The 22,240-nt window shown below is 43.7% G+C and overlaps 1 protein-coding gene across 3 annotated transcripts in view; it reads right to left on the reverse strand.

Annotated features, from left to right (window-relative positions):
• The window catches only part of Rasgrp1 (RAS guanyl releasing protein 1), a 66,966-nt gene that overhangs the window by 9,808 nt on the left and 34,918 nt on the right, over positions 1 to 22,240 (reverse strand). For all 3 annotated transcript variants that reach the window (XM_031371430.1, XM_031371432.1, XM_031371433.1), the window contains 8 exons: positions 16,005 to 16,110; positions 12,440 to 12,502; positions 10,877 to 11,008; positions 8,897 to 9,050; positions 5,550 to 5,723; positions 4,629 to 4,745; positions 2,460 to 2,735; positions 773 to 853 (listed from right to left, as the gene is read on the reverse strand). In XM_031371430.1, coding sequence (XP_031227290.1) covers positions 773 to 853; positions 2,460 to 2,735; positions 4,629 to 4,745; positions 5,550 to 5,723; positions 8,897 to 9,050; positions 10,877 to 11,008; positions 12,440 to 12,502; positions 16,005 to 16,110 — 1,103 coding nt within the window. The remainder of the gene's footprint in view (positions 1 to 772; positions 854 to 2,459; positions 2,736 to 4,628; positions 4,746 to 5,549; positions 5,724 to 8,896; positions 9,051 to 10,876; positions 11,009 to 12,439; positions 12,503 to 16,004; positions 16,111 to 22,240) is intronic.

The raw sequence follows: 22,240 nt of genomic DNA on the forward strand, positions 1-22,240 counted from the left end.
CCATCTTAGGAGAGAGACCTGCATGCATTTTGCCTGGAGGCAGACAACACTGTGCCTCACACAGCACTGTGTCTCACGTCACTGCCTCCTCCCATTTTCTTTTCATTAATTAATTTACTTGTTCACTTTACATCCGGATCACAGCCCCTCTCCTCCCTCCAAGTCCAGCTCTCTCACCCTCTTTCCCCATTTCACATCCCCCTCTCCTTAGAGAAGGTGGACCCCTGCCTCGCTCCTTACCGTCAGCCCTGGCACATTAAGTTGCATCAGGACTAAGGCATCCTTTCCTGCTGAGGCCAGAACAAGCCAGCCCAGCTAGCTAGGGAAAGGGATCCAAAGGCAGCAACAGAGTCCGAGTAAGGGACAGCCCCCACTTCAGTTGTTAAAGGACCCATGTGCACACCAAGCTGCACATCTGCTACATGTGTGTAGGTGGCCTAGGTGCTACATGCATGGTCTTTGGTTGGTGTTTCTCTGGGGGCCCCTATGGGTCCAGCCTCCCCTCATTTATAAGTCCCTGATAGATTGTACCATTCCAACCCTCTTTAGGTATTCAGTCATTTACTGTCCACACAGCAATCCTTTCGTCTAAACCATAAGTTGTTTATGGATAAGAACTCTATGTCACATATATGGTGAGCAGCTTCCTCTGTGCTTTGCATAAAGCCGAGCACACAGCAGAAACAATACACAGTGGAAGGCCAGTAGAGAAGGAACTTGATGAGCCTTTAAAACCCTGCCACACTCTAGAGTCTTAGGATGAGAAACTTACCGGAGCTCTGTGGTTCCTTGGTTCACGGGCATAGGAAAGCTCATAGATTTCGTCTTCTGTGTAGTATAGATCCAGGGATAACTGCAGGTTGAAGCAGAACACTGTTAATTGCTGGGATATGGTCTGCCTTTCCCAGAACTGAGGTTTCTTTCTTGATTCAATTTTCCAGTGGTTCATCTTCTTGGTGCTTAACATTTTGTTTGTTTGTTTTTAGTTTTATCCATTTTATTTTATGCATGAGTGTTTTATCTACATGTGTGTATGTGTACTATGTACATACTTTATATCTGCAGAGGTCAGAAGAGGACAGTAGAGTCCCTGGAACAGAAGTCCCTGATGTTTGTGAATCACCATGTGGATGCAGGGAATTGAACCATGGGCTTCTGTAAGAGCAATCTCCCCAGACCCAGCGGTTTGTCTTTAAAACCCACAAAGTGCTGGCCAATAACATGTCATAGCAGGTAAAGTCACTTGCTGTGACCTGAGATCAATTCTTGGAATCCACATAAAGCTGGAAGAGGAGAAATGACTCCACAAGGTAGTCTTCTAACATCCATAGTTGCACCATGGTATACATACATACATACATACATACATACATACATACATACCCATACACTCTCTCTCTAAATAAAATAAAAAATTAAGATCCAGGCAGATTTCTGAGTTCGAGGCCAGCCTGGTCTACAGAGTGAGTTCCAGGACAGCCAGGGCAAAACAGAGAAACCCTGTGTCCAAAAACCAAACAAAAAAAAAATTAAGATCCACAAAGTTTGGCTGGTATGGTACCTACTATTTCAACAGGGAACACATTAATTCTTTCTTGTTAGAATATTTTTTAAATACTGACAAAGTTCCAAGATGTTCTCTTCAAATTGAGATTTACTGTCCATGCTTCTGTGTAGAGTTGATGTTGGTGTCTGACACTTGACAAAGTCACTTGATTAAAGAAAAAGCACTAGGATGGGGCCTGAGCTGTGACTGGAGCCTGGGGTACCACCAGAGTGCTCTTGGAGGTGAGAGGAGACCACAGGGCATCATCCCTTCCACTCTGCACACAGAAGCAGACTTCACCTTGTGATTTCAAACAGGAGAAGTTTGAATCACCTCCCAGACTGGAAGGAGCAGCCTTGGAGAGTACAGGCCCATGTTCATGCAGCTGGCACACTGGAGCATCACAGCTTTGGAAGGAAGTACAGCTGGTTCATTCCATACCCACTACAAACCCAGATCTCCACTCCCCACATCTGCCTTTGGCTGGAATGTCTCCAGGCACAGAGATCTAAGCCGAAAGTAGCAGGACTCATTTTCTTCTCTTTTTTGTTTGGCTAGTTTTTGCGCCTTCCTTACCCTGTCTCCACGTGTGACCAGCTCCATCCTGAGAGTGTGGGGACAGCTTTTGCAGGAGTAGAAGACCCCTAGAATTCTGCACGACACACTGCTTAAAACAAAGCCAGTCTCCTTCCCCAACCTGAGTCTAAGTTGAGGTAGCTGTTACTTAATAATGTCAACTCTTCTGTGTAGTTGATCTTTGTGCCTCTGTACCTAGTCCATAAAGAAGAGATGGTGGTTCTACTCTATAGCTAGTATATGAGAGGGGGAGCAGAACCTTCCCCCTCCTCCCCACAGCCCCATCCCCCCAGTTTATAGTTAGTACTTAGCAGTTATTCTCCCAGGGGAATCTCACCGTCAGCAGGTGCACCAAGTCCTTGTTGGCATCCAACGGTGGGGCTACCTCCTGCAGCTGGACCAATTCATTGATATGATTGTAAAGGGCCAGGAGCTTTTGAACGTTCACCTTCCCATCTTCCAGATAGTCGGGCATGGCTTCATACAGGGATATGAGGTCCTTGAGGTGCACACCCAGTATGGGGATTTTGAAGTGGGTGCACTCCCCATAGGCTCGCCTGTAGTTGTCATAGTTTCTGCAGGAGGACAGCAGTTCAGTCATCTCACCCAGAACCTACAAAGAAGAACAGATCAGTCACTAGCACCTGCAGGCCACAGTATACTGCCTGTAGCAGCTGTCTGGTTGACTCTCATGCCTGCCACAGGTTTTACTCCATCCCTCATATGTTGGACAGTGACTGATACATCTAATTAGCATCTACTACAACTCCCCAATTAAAACTCCAGCTACATCAATTGTCAGAGGATGGTCATAAAGTATGTGTTCCTCAGTATCACTACATAGTGTTATTTAAATAGGGTTTATCATTTTATATGAAAAGTGATTTAGTGATTTTTTTTAGAACTTATATAAGCACATGACACAACAATTAAAGGCACAGGACTATATAGTACATAATAAGTGCTTATCCTAACCCCAAACCATGACTTGCCCTCCCTGTTGTCCTTAAAATCTCCCAGAAGCACTGCATTGAGTTGGCACATGAGGCCAGCAGGTGCTGCCTCTGCTGCTGGCCTGGGAAACAATGTGCTTCATCTGGGGGAGCCACAGTAGTGTATTGCAGGTTAGTATTCTGTGGCTCAAGGTTCTTCAAATAGGCCTGTGACTGGAGGGAACAGCCAGATACATTCTTTTCAAACACACCAGGTTCATGCCAGTTATAGACCCCCATCCTCCAGGTACAATAATACCCAAGTTTTCAGAAGCAAATATGTGGAGCGACTTTGCCAGTCATGTTTTCTCATGAAATAACTGTTTTAAACACTATGTCAAATTCTTTTAATAGGATTGTATCTAACAAGAACTGTCTCTATACAGTGAGGAAGTAGAGACTTAGACTGTGCCCACTCGATCACTCTGAGACAGCAAGAGAGCTTCCACTTCACCCCTCTGTATCCTATCTGTAAAGAGGAGATGGTGGTTCTACTCTCTGGCCAGTAAGTGAGCATATCCTGTGACATCCAATACTGCTGGCGAGTGTGAGCTATGTGAACTCACAAGGTGGGATGAATGGCAGAATGTATGGCATAGTAATTTTTGTTACTGTTTCTGTGGCTTCTGATACATACATGATCCTTCAGTGTGTTAGGGAATGTTAGAGGATGACCAAAAATGTCGCTGTGTGCCTGGCCATAACGGAAAGGCTTCCCATGGGCCCAGCGAGGCGATGAAAGCAGAAACAAAAGGGACTTCTTGAAAGGAGTACATGGGTTACATGGATAGGGACAGCGAGACCTAGAACTATTTCTCTAAGAATCCTCTTCCAGTGTAGGATGGTTTTGTTTGTGGCTAGCAAAGTCCTCTGTCCTTACATGACAATGCTCAAACAGTCACCATTAGCTAGCCCATGCCATGCCTGGCTCACTACATATGCTGAGTAGTACTTATACCAACAGCTCTTGCCATAAGAGGTTAAAGTGTATCCTGTGCCATCCACCTAAGAATGTAGGACAGTGCATGAGATGCCACCCGAGTACACTGTGTTATAAGACGGAGCAAATGGTGGGGGATGTAACTCAATGATCATGCTCCTCCCAACAATGCTGCAACTAACGAATACATCTTCCAACTCTGAAACTCAAGTGTCCAGCCGGCCTGCAAGTGTTCCCGTAAGCTAGTGTTCCAGGCTGCCACTGAGCAAACGCACTTGTTGAGCAACCAAATCTCTGTTTGTTTTGGGGAATAACTCTAAAGTGAGGAGAGCTGGTCAAGGGAGGCGATGACAAGGATGGTAACTGAACTTCTGACACCTTGTAGACACAGGAACAAGGCACACATTATTTTAAGTGGCCTGACAGGGAGGGGCACAGTGATACTGAGGCCACACACACTCTCAGGTCTGTGACTCACCCAACCTGATTTCCTTGGAGTTTGCCTTCTTAGCCCCTAACTTTGTTGACAAGAGATGTGTGGCTCTAATGGCCCCAGAGAAGGCAGATCACTGACCTTATTGATCTCATGTGGGACATGTGAACTTGTCTCCTTGAGCCTGGAGATGGAGCTGTGACACAGTCCCCCGATCACAGCCATCAGCGTGTTGAAGTTCTGTAGCTGGTGAAGCTTCTGTGACAACAGAGGATGGATGACAGTAGAATCACTGTACGTGTTATTACATGGCAGTACTTAGAGGCTGACATCTCTACTCTGCACATTTTCCATAGAGTTAGAATAACAGTTCTCTCCAGACTAGAGCAAGATCAGCAGGGATGTCACATGCCCCTCTTTGTTGCATTTGATCTGTGGACTACCATCTAAATTGTTGATTTCCAAGAATTTCTGAGAACATATTCAACAGAGACTTCTGGACACAGCCCCATAAACTATAGTTCCCTAAACTAAGGGTAGGCTTTAGATAATGTCTAATCTGTCTTTAATGAATAATAGAGCAGGTAGACTATTCCCAAACTTGGAGAATCACTGGTGTAGACAATCCAGAGTTGGAAAACATAATAATTACAATCATACTGCCTTTATCCTATTGCGAGACTTATTATTAAGGTAAAGATGTCATTCCCCCATGAGATGCTCATGCTGGTAAAGGATAACAGCTGGGGAAGAGAAGTTTGAATCTCTGTCCCTCAAAAATTGAGTATGCCATCCAGCAGAGCCTCAAACCTGGGACCTAAGCCAACTCAGGCTTCAGTGAAATTGAGAATTGCCCATGTGGCTAGTTATGAGAAAAATAAAGTGTGTCCTGAAAAATACCAAAGAGCTGGGTCCCGATCCCAAGATAGCCCTTCCACATTGCTCTTGAGTGAGAATGCAGGAAATAAGAGAAGATGCCCAAAGCCTACTGTGGGTCAGACTGGGCTCACGGATGAGTCATTTACCTCATGGCCTAGGATGAATGTCTCAATCCAAACTCACCTGAGCTACATGGATGAATTTGATGAAGACCTCTGCCCGAAGCTGCGGGGTGGGACGGCTGAGAACCATCAGCTGTACCCACTGGGAGATGCCGTTGCACAGGGCAATGGACCGCTCCATGGTGGGGTTCTCCTTTACGCAGCTATTTACAAGGTAATTTTGATAATCGGAGAACTGGAAGGAAAAAAGACAACCATCAGAATGGACACTGCTCTTCTTGGAGTTCTGAGAGGCACATCAACTCTGCTCAGTGGTAGCTGGGAACTGGTGTGGATAAACAAGGCTATGGATGCCTCCCTGATATCTTTGCTGCCAGGCCCAAAAGAATGATGGGAGGGAGATCACATTCGGCCTCTCTACATCAAGTCCTTTTGGCATACAAGGATGAGTACACATCGATCAACCCAAATAGCTTACTTGAGTAGATAGTTTTCTTTCTTTTCTGAATAGAACACACTATGTTAAAAAATGGTTATTAGTTTCATCTCTGAATCTTTGGTTGAAGAACACAGTTCAGGAACACAATTTATCTCTCCTCCTGCTATCTAAAAATCTGTGACCATAAAGCCTCCCTGTCTAGGGCATGAACCTGCTATCAGCATCAAGATAACACACAATATGGAAGAATTTCCATTCCTCATGGTGCCACACAAATGTTCAGTAGTCCTAATAGGAGACTTAACAAGCTAACACTAGCCTGTATGAACTACTTCATACTCACAAACTTGAGCAGAAGCCGAGTGAGGACACCTGAAACATGGCTAACTAATCACACAGTGGCCATGTTCTCCTAACTATGGATAACCATGGGACTACATGTGTGAGGCTGAAATATTCTGGACAGACTGGTCTAAGTGATGATTATAGCTGCCATACCCCTGCCCCAATAATCTCTTAGCTTCAATAGTAAAGAAGAACCTACTCTCCAGGGATTCTCCTATGGGGACTCTGGTGCTGTGCTGAACTATGTGCTTTGAAAGCCAGTGTAGGCAGGTGGAAAAACTCGGAGGATGTTCTCGAAGCATCAAGGCTGATCTAAGTGCCAATGTGTGCCTTGCCACTCTTTCTTTCTACTGCTTTGGAGATGATGAGAGTTCCCAATCAGATGATGACTAGCCATTTCAACCAGCCTCTACCTGCTAGACTTGTAGTATGGTGGAGAAAAAATAAACTTTAGCTTTGTTAAGGTGTATGTGTGTGTGTGTGTGTGTGTGTATGCACATGAATGTGTATTCCCCTTAAATACATGCCCAGCCTTGCCTAAATAAAACAGATGTCCATTACCCAATCCCACCCACGATGCTGTGGCTGCTGGTGGACAGAGCCACAGGACAGAAGATTCTTGAGAAAACCTGTGAGAGAGACTGCTATAGGAAGCAAAGGTCTTCCTTGTTCTGTAAGAAGCTGTCACCCTCACTCCAACTAATACAGTATAGTCATCTCACTGGAAATACGTTCAACCTATTTGTCTTACTTTTCTTTTTAAAGAGAGAATTATCCATGTATTATAATTCTCCCAGAAAGTGTTAAACAAAGAAATCACAGCAGAGATACACTTTCCTACAGCTTTATATGGGATGGAAAATTATTGTTTGAGGAAGAACAAAAGCGGACAAGAGTCTTCTGAAATAGCCTTCTATGATGGGGCCAAGGCACTCAAAAGATAGAAGGTTGAAGTTTTTATTTGTAAACAGAACACTGTTCAACTCAGAGATGCTGCCTTTGATTCAGTCTCACACTGATGGCCACTTCCACCTGTCCCTGCTGAGCACTGGCATAAAGCAGACACCACACAGGCCAGGAGCTGCTCTGGCAGCGTCTCCAGCACAGCTCTGATTTCCAGTGGAATAATGGTCTCTTTTCAGAGACCATCTGTCTAGCCTTGGGACAGGCAAGGTGGGTTAAATGGAAAATCCCCAGCTGAAGCTTCACAGTGGGGCCCAGCACTCTGAGGGATGCCCACAAGGACTCCAGGTAGTTAGCACAGGACGGTGTTTGGAGACAGTCCCAAGTGCAAGCTCCTGGGCTCCTGGTTGGGTGATGACAGGATATCAGTGTTATGGGAGAAGGTATGACGTAACCAACTGTGATCTGCTTTGCTCCTTCCATCCACACACAGCTGGGCTCAATAAGTTGGTGCTGAGTGATTGGGATACGTGAGCTTCAACCCTAATAAGCTGTGCAGACTTTGCTCCGTCCTCCACCTGGGCGTCCAGGGCATTCTAGGTCAGGCAGGGCAGTACTGTCTGGTGTCAGAGCAAAAATTAAGACAGTGCCTGTGTGTGGGAGGGGAGCCTGTGTGGCATGTGTGGCATGCTTCAGGAAAGTACATTGGCCACTGACAGTGTGTTGCATCTAACGTGGCGGCAACTTCTCCTGGGCAGGTGACAAGTTCTCTTGTGTGGAATAGTGTTCTTTGGTGTCCTGTAGAGTTAGCTGTGAGAACTACAGTGAGAAGAGGATGTATTGCGATCTCTCCCTGTTGCTGATGTGGAATCCCTTTCCCATCATCTCTCTTTGCTCTGCTTGGCTACACCAACAGTGTGAGCTAGCATAGTTTGCTTCTAGAAATATGATAATGCTGGCCATGCTGGAATAATTGTAGGGTTTAGGTATGTTTTAGAATAAATTGGTCAGGTCTGCTTTAGCTTTAGGACCTCCCAGAGCCATTTGAAGCCTACCCTAGAATTCCAACTCTTAGGAAGCCTATTCTCAGTTTCTCTTTTCTTTTGTTTCTCTTCTCTCTCTCTCTCTCTCTCTCTCTCTCTCTCTCCTTCCCTCCTGCCCTCCCTCCCTCCCTCCATTCCTTCCTTCTTTCTTTTTTGTTTGTTTCTTTTTTCTTTCCTTTTTCTTCTTCTTCTTCTTCTTCTTCTTCTTCTTCTTCTTCTTCTTCTTCTTCTTCTTCTTCTTCTTCTTCTTCTCCTTCTCCTTCTCCTTCTCCTTCTCCTTCTCCTTCTCCTTCTCCTTCTTCTTCTTTTGGTAAAGATTACGTAACAATGTTCTAAAAGTCTAACGATGATCAGGGGTGAAGGGTATGTGTGCCCTCACATAAGCATGCATGCAGTATATCATGTGAATCCCCCAGTGCCATAGCTTGATAGGCTGAGTGAATGTTGGAGTGGTAGGTGGGCATGCAGGGTGTGGGATGGGGAAGCAGGGCATGGGCAGCCAAAGGAAATCTGATGGCGTTGGGTTTCCATATCCCAGGATGCCTGCTAGGGAAGTCTCCCAGCGCCATGCCAAGGAAAGCATCATGCTGAGTTAGGAGGGAAACTGGCTGCTGACTTTCTCTGCTCATATTCGTAAGTTTCCCAGGGTAGGTGTCCTCTTGCCCCTAGTCTACGTACAGATATCCTTCGGAAGGACTTGAACTCAAGGTAGGTGAGGTGTTCAGACAGTTCTTCAGGTTCCAGATGGTCAAACAACAGGGACACTTTCCTCTTCTTGCTGGTATTTGATTTTATCCTCTGAGTCAGTTTCCTGGACCAGTCTCGAGCATTACTTTTTTGAGTAAATAAGAAAGGGAGAAGAAAACAAGAGTCAGTCACAAATACTTTTCCTGAGTAAGCACACTAGTGTTTCCCACAGAATTCCCAAAGCATAGTTAGCAAGCTCCATTTGGCAAAAATGATGCATTAACAGAGTCATCCCCAGTCTGTCTTGCTTTTCCTGATAACCATTCAAGGAAATAAGCCATTTGGACGCAGCAAGAGAGACAGGAGGGCAGTGGGAAAGGGGCATTTTTAGGCCCTGTTCCTGACCCTTCCTCTGACTTTAGTATGTTTACTCCTTTGAGGTCTCTCTGTGTTCCGTTATTTCTGTTAGGGTTATGGGATTTTTGGTGGAAATCGTTAAGAGGGAGCTGATTTTCAGAATAGCTCGGAAAAGAATGAGACGACAGCATGTCTCAAAAAATTGCTTGGCAACAACACATGGTCACACTGGGCAGAAACAAAATCATTTCCCTCCAAAGTCCCCAGTTACAGAAATGACCATGTAAATTAACTGACCCTGGAATGACCCAATTATTCCCCAATGTCTTCACAGCCCACCACAGTCTTTCTTAGTTTTAGTTTCACACTAAGCAGAGGGAAGCGGCCAGGCTTGAAAGGCAGCAGGGTGCAGGCTTACGTTTCTAAACAGGCATTTCTGAGAGCCTTGACTCTTGACACAAAGATTCCCTGAAAAGGATACAAGTTCTATAGACCTCTTCCTCACCTGTACTCACGACTCTCAAATGCCTGGCAAAGGAAAACGTAACTCATGATTCCTTAAATATACCAGGTCAGGAAATATCCTCGATTAACAATTCTAAAGAATGCACAGTGAAAGACATCGTGAGAGGAAATATTAGGACAGATGACTGAGGTTTTCAAGTGGCCCTGGGCTCTAGGGTTTTCATCTTTAAAATGAAAAGGTTGATATTTTTGGGTAAAAAAATTTCTTTCATCTAGCAAGTTATATAATTCCAAGCAGAGGAGAACAGAGGACCAAACAGATGAACAGATTGATTTGGGATTGGGGATGTGGCTTTGAAACTATTTCTTTGTGCATGGATACCATAAGCAGGGCTTGGAGGGCAGCTACAACTCTGCCACGAGTTCTCATCTGAGCTGTGTCAAAATAGATGGCAGTGATAAGTTGATGGATAGAGGCTAGTCACAGACCCAGGCCAGTCACAGACCCAGGTCTGTCAATCATAGACAACAGGCAAAACCAGGAGTTTGAGTGAATTGACCTCTCCAAGGCTGCAGTTCTAGAACTCTGTATTTTTGGGAATTTGTATTATTGCAAAACAACTGACCACACATTAAAACCACAGCATATATGCCCTCCTTCCCCAAATTAAGAAGGGCTCATTTTACAGAAGGAGCTAACTGTGTGAATAAGGAACTCAAAGGATGATGTGAAATATCCCCCAGTTCCCTTGAAGCTCTGGGAGTCGAATGGTCTTTCACAGATATCTGTGAGTGTTGTAAATCTCTGCTTGAGACATTCTATAATAGTTCCTGGTTCGTGTAAGTTCAAGGGCCCCTGGCCCTAACTACTAAAGAAACCCTAGCCCAGACACAGGCTTTCAGTTTCTTGTGGGATGGCTACCTTCTTGTCAGGTCTGGCTCCCTCTGCTCTTTCCTCCCATCCCCTGCAACTTCCTCACTGAGCGGTCTCTCTGCTTTTCTATTAAATGCCAAGTTATCATTGGTGGGGCTCGCGGTACCTGTCTGTCTGAGCTTTTTGGAGGTGGAGGCAGTGAGAGGCCCAGCATCACAGCTTGGGTTACTGGAGGAATGTGGCTTCAAAGGACCCACCAGAACCTTGACACTCACATTTGTGTCGTGTCGATGAGGTGGCTGTGGGACTCCTCACCATTGGCTTTCACCAGGTCTTGAAACTCTTCCATGGTGCTGGTCAAGCTGGCATCCATTTTGAACATGATCCAGAATTCTGTTATCCAATACCTACAAGGAGGGAGGAAGAAAGAGTCCTGAGATCTGGGCCTCACAGTTGGGCAGATTCCCAAAGGAATCTGAGTCTACAAAAAAGCCAGAAGACAGAGCAAGATTTGTCCTGTAGTAAAAGATCCAGGGGTAGAGGGCTCCAGGGAGGGAAGAAAACAATCTAACAGGCTTCAGTGTTTCCACACACAAATTTCTTTGAGAAGAGATGTATCATATAAAGAAACCAGACAGGATCTAGGCATGACCATCTAGACAAGCAATTATCCAAAAATGGTATGTATCTGTAAAGTATGTTTTTAGTACATGCTAATATAACTAGGAAAAATAATGTTTATCATAACCTATGAAAACTTGAGAGAAGTCTTTATAACAGAAAGCTAAGCAAAAGCTATCTTCTGTTGTTTTTTTTTTGTTTGAGACACGGGTTTTCTGTGTAGCCCTGGAGGTCCTGACACTTGCTTTGTAGACCAGGCAGGCCTTGAACTCAGAGATCTGCCTGCCTGTCTCCCACATGCTGGGATTAAAGATGTGCCTAAGCAAGGGGACGGAAGAATAGGATTATGCAAGCAGAATGCAGTGAAAAGGACATTTATGTTTCAAAATGCCATCATAAACCCCACCAACTTTATGTCATCTTAAAAAAACTAGTTGAAAATACTAAAAAGTGAAATGAGGAAAAAAAACTTCATGAAGGATATATACAAAATGGTAGTTGGGTTGTGTGTGCTTATTATATTGTTTTCAGAATTTTTAAAATGTCCAATGAGCTATATTACCACAATAACTAAGGATAAAATAAAGAAGAAAACAGAGATCCTTGATTATCCTTGCATCCTTCTCTTGATGCAAACTCATAAAACTAAGAGGAATAAGAATAAAAATCTTAAGCACAGATACACTGGAGGAAATCCATTGCTTGGCTGACTTTCCAATATTAAAGCCTTTGCTGTTCAGGGGTAACCATCAGTGTCAGAGGCAACCTACAGTGTCAGAGGCAGAATGCAGTGTCAGAGGTAGAATGCAGTGTCAGAGGCAGAATGCAGTGCCAGAGGCAGGTTACAGTGTCAGAAGAAGACTACAGTGACAGAAGCAGAATACAGTGTCAGAAGAAGACTACAGTGTTAGAGGCAGCCTACAGTATCAGAGGCAGAATCCAGTGTCAGAGACAACCTACAGTGTCAGAGGCAGAATCCAGTGTCAGAAGAAGACTACAGTGACAGAGGCAGAATACAGTGTCAGAAGAAGACTACAGTGTCAGAGGCAGAATACAGTGTCAGAGGCAGCCTACAGTGTCAGAAGCAGCCCTCAGTGTGAGGAAGCCTACACAAGGCTGGGAGGAAGAGGCAGGAAGGACCAGCAGGAGCACAATTGTAGGCAGCAACTTTTCATCCCATCTCACTCCACACACTCTCCAGATCACAGAGACATTACCTGACGAAATAGCAGATCTTCAGGCAAATTCCCGGAGAATTCTTTTCCAAGGCATCCTTATATGTAGGGTCATGGTCAAGGAAAATGGAAGCTATATTACAGAAACCATAAAATACTTTGGAAGTATTTACCAAGTCAACCCCTAAAATGTGGGAAAATTGCCTCTTGCATATGACCAAGTGACTAGGATGAGTTAGAAAGAGATCTCTTTCATCTTTTAACATTTTTCTAGTAACTGATGTATGCAATAACTATTTAGGCAGTGATTTATGGAACTCTCTATCTATACATATTCAAATGCATTGAAAATTAAAAAGCAATACCATGAACATTACACAGAGAGAGAGAGAGGGAGAGAGAGAGAGGAGGGGGGAGAGAGAGGGGGGAGAGAGAGAGAGGGAAAGAGAGAGGGAGAGAGAGGTACACACACAATAGGCATTAGTTGACTAACCTTGTATACTACATAGCAAGACAGACAAAGCCATGGAATAATACAAAAAATACAACCAAAGAACATTTTATCAGTCTTTATAATTATGAATATTTTGAAAGAACAAAAGAACATCCCAGTGTTTAAATGACTTTTGAGGTACAAGGGAAGGGTCTTTGTTTATTTAAGAATCAGGTGAGAACTCTAGTCCAGTGGTGAACGTGGGTGCGACCTACCATCTTTCTTCTTGACAGATAGAAGAGCAAGCTACCTCTCCTTCTATCCCATTGGGCTATGGCTTTTTTCTCTTTTAACAATGGGGATAGAATAATTGCAATATAGCAATCAGTGAATTACAACTGGGCTGATGAGGGGTCCAGCAGCAACCAGCTGAGATCACTTAACTGGAGTGGACTCGGCCCTCTCTCAGTAAGTGTGAAACTACTGGAAACCTTTGGAAAACTTTGAGTTAAATACAGAAAATGTAGTGTTCTCAGAACCACAGTGTTGTGTTTACGAGGAAGGCCTGTGTGCATTTTGAAACCGTGTATAGCTCAATGATTTTGAGCATCTTGGACCCACAGGTTTGAAACTTCAGTGTTGGATATTTGGTTAAGTGCAATAGATATGTGGTTTTAAGTTTAACTCTTACTGATTTTATGCTCAGATTTAGAACACTTAAGATAATGTTAACCCATTGGATAAATTAAAACTCAAGAAAGATAAACCTAAAATGTAAATCTTAAAGGTGAGCAAACTAAACTTGAAGACACAAAGAATTATGGTAAAATTTGTAATTTTAATAAATATAGGACTAATCTGGAAATTAAATATGAATATATTTATTTCTTATTAAATATATTCTTGAAATTAGAGCAAGTGCACAAACATACATGCATACATGCCCATACACACACATACACACACACAAATACAAATCACAACAAATCCACACAAAACTTCACACATCAAAGCATTCCAGGCTACCAGTAGCAAATGAATGAAGAGAAAAGTTCAGATGCTAAGAACATAGAATGACTGCACATTTCTTTGTTACAATAAAAAACTGTGTAATGTCAACATAAATAACACAAGGTATATTTTTGATACTTTTGAGGTTCTATGTTTTTATCAATTTTTTAACTCGTTGAAATGTTTATTCTTTCTTAGTAAAGGGGAAGGATGGGTACACACACATGGTTACACACACACACACACACACACACACACACACACACACCCCTCTTTTGAAAGAGCTAAGATTTAAACGTTAAGTCAACGTGGCTGGTTTGTTTTGCAGAGTCATCCTCCTCCCTGGCTTCCCAGTACTTTGTGCATAGGAGCTGTGTTTTGTGCAGCCCTCAGCAGCCCTTGGAGTAGGAAGCTTCCAAGCATCTTGCAGAAAGAGGAAGTCCCCGAGTCCTTGGCTGCTGGGCCATGGCAGAGGCAGCCAACTCAAGACTGGCCCTGCTACTTCTGGTTTAGGCAGTGGTATTGTTGCTTGCAACTGAAAATACAGAGGTAATGCAGGGTTCAAGAGAAACTGGCATGCTAAGTGGAGTGAAGGAAAACAAAAACACAAGGGGCAAGCTAACAAATATATTTGAAGACATAAAATGTTAGCAGGACAAACCAGTTCAGACCTTTGAGAAAACAGTTTATGATAGACAAATGTAAACTTAAAGATCATTCTGGGCCCACAGACTGGTGGAGGACATCATTGTGTGAAACTACCCACAAAAGGTTTCTGAGTGAGAAGACCCTGTGTGCAAGTGTGCTCAGGGGCGATGTCACATGGGGACCTGGGAAGGACATGGGCAGGTACAGTTCAGAAGTCCTTAAGACCTCAGAGGCATAGGCTCTCTTGATGTCCAGTGCTTCTGGAAGTCTACTGGGCCTGGCAGCTGGGAGGCCACAGCAACAGCGGAGGAAAGTCTGAGTGCCTGGGTAGGAGCCACCGTTGTGTTTAGCAGAGAGTGGGAGTAGAGATTGGAGATTGTGAAGGCAGACTAGTTAAGAAGGTTTCACATCAAATTTCTAATCCTAACAGTCGAATAAAGGGGAAACAGGGTTAAGAGTTTATTTTTAGATGAGGGACATTTGAATGTGTCATGGCTGGGGAGCAGGTGCCACTGAAAGGCTGAGCAAGAGCGCAGAGGGGCGGGGGTGGAGTGTGGAGGTTGCGATGGGCGGGCAGTGTCGGGGTTGCTGCAGAAACAGCACCCAGTGGTGCCCCAGAGGAGGCCACTCGAGTACATGTAGTCCCGAGGCCAGCACATTTTGAGGAAGGAGTGCTTAATTGCTGGGTTGTTCACAGTTGCAGGTGCATGGAGTCAAAATTCCCAGATTGAATTGGTTTGAAACTCTCTGCAGAGGCGGCACCCACTCATCACAAGTATCTCTCATTAGGTGGCCCTCCCAACGCTCTACCCTGGGACACTGGCCTCTGAGGATGGATGAGACAGACAGCTTCATGGCAGTTCCTTATTCCACGCCAGGTTGTAGCGTTTCTTGCATTTCCTGGAAAAGGAGCTGCACAGTCACATGTCTTGACTCAGTCCCAGAGACCTGGGCCTCAGGTGCTAGCTAACTGGTTTTGTGTTTCTGACTGCATTTTTCCTTTGAGGACAATATCACCAGCATTTTGAAGGAGAAAGCAGGCAACTTCCATACCCTACCACAGGAGGTCCACATCCAGCAAGGTCTAACCAGCCCATGTTTAGTAATACTGCCTAGGCCAAGAAGGCCGTGTAGTACAGATCATAGAGCCAAACCTTTCTTCAGAGCCCAGGAGAGCTGAAGAACTCACATGAAGTCCTTCAAGAAATGCATTCACAATTGTCCTGGTCAGCCTGTGCAGGAGGAATATGATTTGCAACTGACTGTTACCTGCATTGGTATGTTGACTTTCTTGACCATCTACCACACAGAGAAATCTGCATAAATAATATTGTCCTACCTAAAAGAAGCTACCCACACAGGTGCAGACATATAGGTTTGTAAACATGCAGGTTCATGCCACACACTGCACACGCACACACCATTGCTCAAACACACAACCATACCCTTAAAGGGACAGGTAAAGGCCTTTAGCGCACTTGAAGCAGCAGTATACTTCCTGATGCCCAAGGATATAGATTCATGAGTTTTTGTAGCAGCTCAGCAGAGGAGATGATGATCCGGTGCATGGTTAGCATGACTTGTAACAGTTGGCTATTTCGACATAGGTTTCCATCTGCATCTGAAAGTGCAAAGAACAGCATGTGAGTCTCTCAGAAAGAGCTGGCAGCAGTGGGGTGGGGGGAGACCCTGACCCTCTTTCAAAGCTCCAGGAGACACACAGCTTAGGGTTGTTCAATCACAGCTCTCTTTCAGCTGCCCAGTGCTTCACCGTGTCCTTCCTGGATTTTACCATCTTCCTGTACCCCTCGCCTATCCCGCGTTGCTTATGAATCAAGCTGCCACAGAGGTGATAGAGTCTTATCAAAGGATAAAGTCTACATCCAGATGAAAAGCAGAGGTAGCTGTAGGATTTATGGAACCCAACGCTTATGCAATTGGGGGTTGAGAGGGACTTTCTCTAGCATCAGAGTAGGAGGCCACAGGATTAATGTGTAGTTAAAATAAATAGCTTTCAAAAGTTTTACAAAGGCACATGGCTAGTTGGATACATTTCTAGGGCTGTCTCCTGGCCTTGGACATGCAAGTGAGGGGCCTGAAGTCCAAGCTGTCCCATGTCTAAGGCCCCTGTGATGAAATGAAAGTAAACATTACATATGAAGAGTTGGGGGTGGATTTTGAGAGGCCACGATGATTTGCAAAAAGCACCACTAGCTGCCTATTTCCAAGCAAGCTGTGTTCTATACAGTAGCAGTGAGTGTAAAGATGATCTTTGGAGTGCTTTTCAGAACTGGCTTCGTTTCTATGGTATGAAATATCAGGGGCTGTGCTGTGTGTTCCTACCCTGTCAATTCACTGACTTTCACCATGAATCTCACTAGTCAGGAACACTTGCTAGCTGGGATCCAGTTGGCTTTTAGCCTTTTGAAACAATCAGCAAGGGTCAGGAGGAGAAGGAAATCAGGTTGTTTCTTTCTCATTCTCTCTGCTTTGACCTGTTTTCTACCTCCTGAATGAGTTGTCATGGTGGTCAGCCCTCCCCTCATGGCTAAGATGCTCTCTAGACTCTCATTCTTATCTCCTAACTTATTGGACCTAAGGATGGGAATGACTGCCGGTGGTTGGGTAGTTCTGGTGTAACATCTCCCAATTCCACACTCATCTCCATAAGTAGATCTATCCGTCTGTCTGTCTGTCTGTCTGTCTGTCTGTCTGTCTGTCTATCTATCTATCTATCTATCTATCTATCTATCTATCCATCCATCCATCCATCCATCCATCCATCCATCCATCCATCCATCTATCTATCTATCTATCTATCTATCTATCTATCTATCTATTTGAACTAGCCTTCAGATGAAGATGAAGCTCCTCCTGCACCATGCCTGCTTAGACGCTGCCATGTTCCCGCCTTGATGATAATGGACTGAACCTCTGAACCTGTAAACTAGTTCCAATTAAATGTTGTCCATTTAAGAGTTGCCTTGGTCATGGTGTCTGTTCACAGCAGTAAAACCCTAAGACCCTATCTATCTATCTATCTATCTACCTACCTATCTACCTATCTATCTATCTATCTATCTATCTATCTATCTATCTATCTATCTATCTATCTATCTACCTACCTACCTACCTATCTATCTATCTATCTATCTATCTATCTATCTATCTATCTATCTATCTATCTATCTATTTGAACTACTGTCCATCTATAATGTCTTCTAAAATACATTGTAAAAGTGGTGATCATTTTTATTCTGTTTCAAGTTCAATGAGTTGTAAGTACAAAACATGGTCTCAGGAGTCCTTAATCCTCAAATGCTGATCTAAAATCACTTTCAGAAGTCTTGAATCCTCAAATGCTGATCTAAAGTCACATATTGAGAAAACTCAAATGCTTACTGTCTTTCTACAGCCCTCACTGCCTGCCTCCCCATTACTATGAAAAGTCGTGTGGAAGCCCACATATCCTCCCTGTTCCCTTCTCCCCTTTACAAGGCTGCTAAGCTTATACCCTGGTGAGCCTGCAGTATCAACATTTTCCGATTGGTTTCTATGCCCACTAACATTTAACTGTGCTCCTGTGTTTTCTACAAGAATCAAAAGTAAACTGATGCTGCATCTCTGCGTTTCTGTTTTCCTCTTCTTCAAAATCTCAGGGTCACTCAAGGTCACCCATTTTTTCCTTCCAGCCACTTGCCAACCATTCTGTTTCAACTTCTGTCTCCACAAGTCTTTTTGTTGGATAGTTGGGTTCTCCAGGATCTCTGCACTTAGCCTAAGTTGGTCTTGGACTGGAGATCTTCTTGCCTCAGCCTCTCAACTGCTGGAATCCAAGCATAAGCCACCACAACTAGGCTAACTAGTTACTTTCCAAGGCTATCGATCAGCTCCACACTTCATTAGCTTTCATGTCCTCATCTTACTTCATGATTCAGTTAGTCTTCAGTCCAACCGAAGCCACACTGATGAGTCTCCTCCCGGAAGGCTTTCTTCTCTTGGCTCCATCTCTCCACACTCTGTCACGTCTCTCTCAGGCTCCTCTTCTGTCTCCTCTCCCTCTGCTAAGCTCTTAAATGTCAGCTTGTGCTACACTTTAATCCTCCCACTTCTTTCTCCTAACATTTTTTTTTAAATTGAAAACTTTCTTAAATTTTAAATTAAAAAGTGAACTCTCTGCCTAGATGAATTAATCTAGGCTCTGACTAACACCATCTCTATGCGAATATCTGCCAACTTCTGTTTTCAGCATTGAACACAGACTTAATATGTCCAGCAGCATCATCTCAAAAAAGGCCTAAGTCCTAGTGAACTCATCCAGACAGAACTCTTGACTTCTCTGGTTTATTTCTCTTCCACCCTTTCTTATCTACAGAAATGGCACCACCAACCACTCTCTGAGTTATTAAAATTAAACCTAGAATTCACTTGCAGTTCTTCACTTTCCCCGGTCAGTGAGTCTTGATTGTGTTTTTAAAATACACTTGTAACCTTCCCATTCTCTGTAGCTTTGCTGTCTCTCTAGAGTAGCCACCATGATGCAACAAGCTAACTGGCCAATCTCCTTCTACTCTTTTCTAGCCACAATCTCTTCTCCACACAGTTCCTGAAGCCTGGAAAATCAGGTCACATTCTTAGAACAATCCAAGTTACATCATCTTTATGGTGGCCAGCAGAGCTCTACATGTCCTGGCCTCTTTGAATATGGCCCACTTCATTTTGAAATGTTTTCCCCTTCTCTATACTTCTGCTTCCACTACAAACACCCTGAGCCTACTGCTAGATTATGGCCTTTGCATTTGCTATGGCTCTCAATGCTATCTTTTCACTACTGGATCTGTCATAACACATAAGTCTCATCTCATAAGAGCACTTCCTCTGACTACCTAATGTAACCATGGTTCTGCTTGAATTGCTTCATAGCACATATGAGCTGGTTGTCCCATTGGTCTTTAAAAAATGTTCAACTTTCTAAATTTCAATAGAATACAGATTTTCTGGGTCCCAAGCCTTGTGCATTCCCCTCCTCCTGGCCCCCAGTCTATTTTCAGAGTCTAGTTTAGTGCTGACACATGGTGGGTACTACAAGAACATGGGCTAAATACCAACATGAACTATGCCAAATAGGAATTCCTCTGATGGTGTGTGTTAATTCACTTGGCTTTTGCCATTTGGTAAAAATATTTCTACGAAACATTCATTTAACTTGCTTATGGTTTTGTAAATATCCCACCCAAAAATTTTTTGAAATTTATACTCTGATAAGATAAGATTGGTACTGTTTTCTGTGTATATGTTTTATGGCCCACATAATTTCAGTAATAATTGTCCCGTGGCACAAAAATGCTATATAATGAGTGGTTTAAAAAATATATATGGGGCTTTGCTCATGGGCTCAAAGCTTTGGCTATGTGCTGGTTAATATAGATGCCTTTGTTGAGGGCCAGACCCTACAAGTCTCCCAGCTTCCTTGAACCAGTAAGCTAGTATGAGTAGATTCTTCTTATGATGACAGGACACTGAAAGCTACATGGAAATATCCAAGGCCTCCTAAACTATGCTGGGAAGTGGCCCACTGTCACTTGCCCCATTCTGTTGTTTAAACAGGTCATGCTTTAGAATCTAAAGTTGAAGGACAGGAACTTCAAGTTATGTGAGAATCACTAGACAGACAGAGGGAAAAATGAGGACAACAATACGATGAAAACAGCGAGAGCTGGGAGGGGGTTAACTTTTCAATGCAACATTTGGCAGATTTACAACAGCTTTTTCTTCAGAGAAGTGGTAGTGTTCATATCCCTCAACACCATGGTGAAAGGCAGGAGAAGCTACACACTATACTTAAGAGAGGCACACACTAGCATGGTCAGGCAAATTTATTCAGAATGGACTGGCCCTAAGACTTGCTATCCTCACATTTCTTTATGGGTGGCAAACACCTTCCCACAGCTGCTCACACAGGATGGAAGGGTCCCAGAAGTATCCTCAGTGATCACACAAGGTCTTTGGAAGGATGCACAGACATAAAGGGCTTACCATGGAGAGTATTAGGCAGACACTGAAAGTGTCTTCAAATATTTTATATTACTTGTTGGAAAGTTTAGATTTATTCTGTGAGATTGCAAAAGGTAGCATCTGAACTGATGGACAGACATTGCAAGAAACAGAATTTGGCTTAACAGGTGGCAGAAAAGTGTGGCTGATATGCACACCCAATGCTGAAAGCATTCCTATCCCAGAAGACTTGGAGTCTGGAGATGATACCCAAAGAGTATGCTGGCATAGTGATTCCTGTTTACTAAAAGCCCGCTGCAGACTAAGGCTGTGCTAAGCATGGTAATGAGATTTCTAATTCTCAGAAAAACCCAACATGTAGTTCACAACTTACAGGGGAGGAAATTCAAGGAAAGAAGGGTTGGGTAATATGTCCTAGGTCAAGAAGAGAATGAGGCATAGAGAGAAGGATCTGGCCCAGTCTGCTTGATTCCAGAACCCTTTCCATTTCCTACATCCCTAGCTGAGTGCTGTGTGGCTATCTGTCAGTCTAAGGGACTCATGTATTAAATGCAAAGCAGACTCAAGTGAACTTTAAGAACATGTTCGGCCTTCTGGCTCTAGATTCTAGAAATGCTGCAAGAAAGCCTAGTTGGAGTCAATCCGCATATGGAAGAATGACGTTTGTATTCTGATGAGTTCTAGAAATCTCTTATATGTCATGGTTGCTCCATCCTGACCTTGAATGTTGTCTTTAAGATGCTGGGGAGTTATGCCCAAGATTCACAAGCATCTTCACACTCCACCCCCTGCCCCCATATACCCCTTCTTCTACAGCTTCAGTGTCATGCCCACTCGGTGGCTTGTGAATCCCACATGCTTTCTGTGGTAGTGAGCACTGGAGAATGGTAAGTTCAGGAGGGGATGGCTCACCCAGTAAAGGAAGCCAGGGATGAATCAAGGGGAAGAGCTGAGAGAAGTACTCTCTCTATATACCTAGACACCTCTTCTCCTTTGCTCGTTCTTCTTTTTCTATGACATTGGCTTAATCTCTTGCCCCTGCCCTACCACCATCTTTCCCCCAATATGACCTTTAATGACTAGATAACCTCACCAAGGGAGCATTCCCTTCCTGCCTTCATCCCACAGATCAAACACATACTTTTTCAAGATGCTGCTGGTCAGGGGGAATCTACCTATCTTCTAGGGTGCTGGATTTTATTTTGATAGTTTGTTATAATTGCTGTAAGCTGATTTAAATATTTCAATGAATAATTCCACTTTGTTTTCATCTTTAGGCTTTTAAAAATGCAGAGTGTCATATGAAAACTTCTAATAAGCAAAATGTGCAATGCATAATAAAATGTGCATAATTTTTCACTACCATCTGCTGCTGCTAATTCTTACAGGGGTTGCAACTTCAGTGGAGTGCAAGGCGTCACTCTTACCAACTTGCCTCGGGGAATGATGAACATATAGTTCTTGGGAAATACCACAATAAAACACATTTAACCTGTGGACTATTTGCTTGATGGAGTGAACAGAAGCTATGTCGGTATGTGGGCTCTGGAGTCATCTGGGTATGAGCCAAGAATCCACTTTCTACTATCAGTCCCAGTACAGGCCAGAGATCTACTTTACAGAATCAGATTCTCAACTGCTCTTTATCTTCCTTTCTATCCTTTTTTCCTTTCTTTTCTTTTAATTAGATGTTTTCTTTATTTACAATATCTCTTTTCCCAGGTTCCCCTCCAAAA

The sequence above is a fragment of the Mastomys coucha genome, unplaced genomic scaffold, assembly GCF_008632895.1.
Source record: "Mastomys coucha isolate ucsf_1 unplaced genomic scaffold, UCSF_Mcou_1 pScaffold15, whole genome shotgun sequence".
In the NCBI taxonomy this organism is placed as follows: Eukaryota; Metazoa; Chordata; class Mammalia; order Rodentia; family Muridae; genus Mastomys; species Mastomys coucha.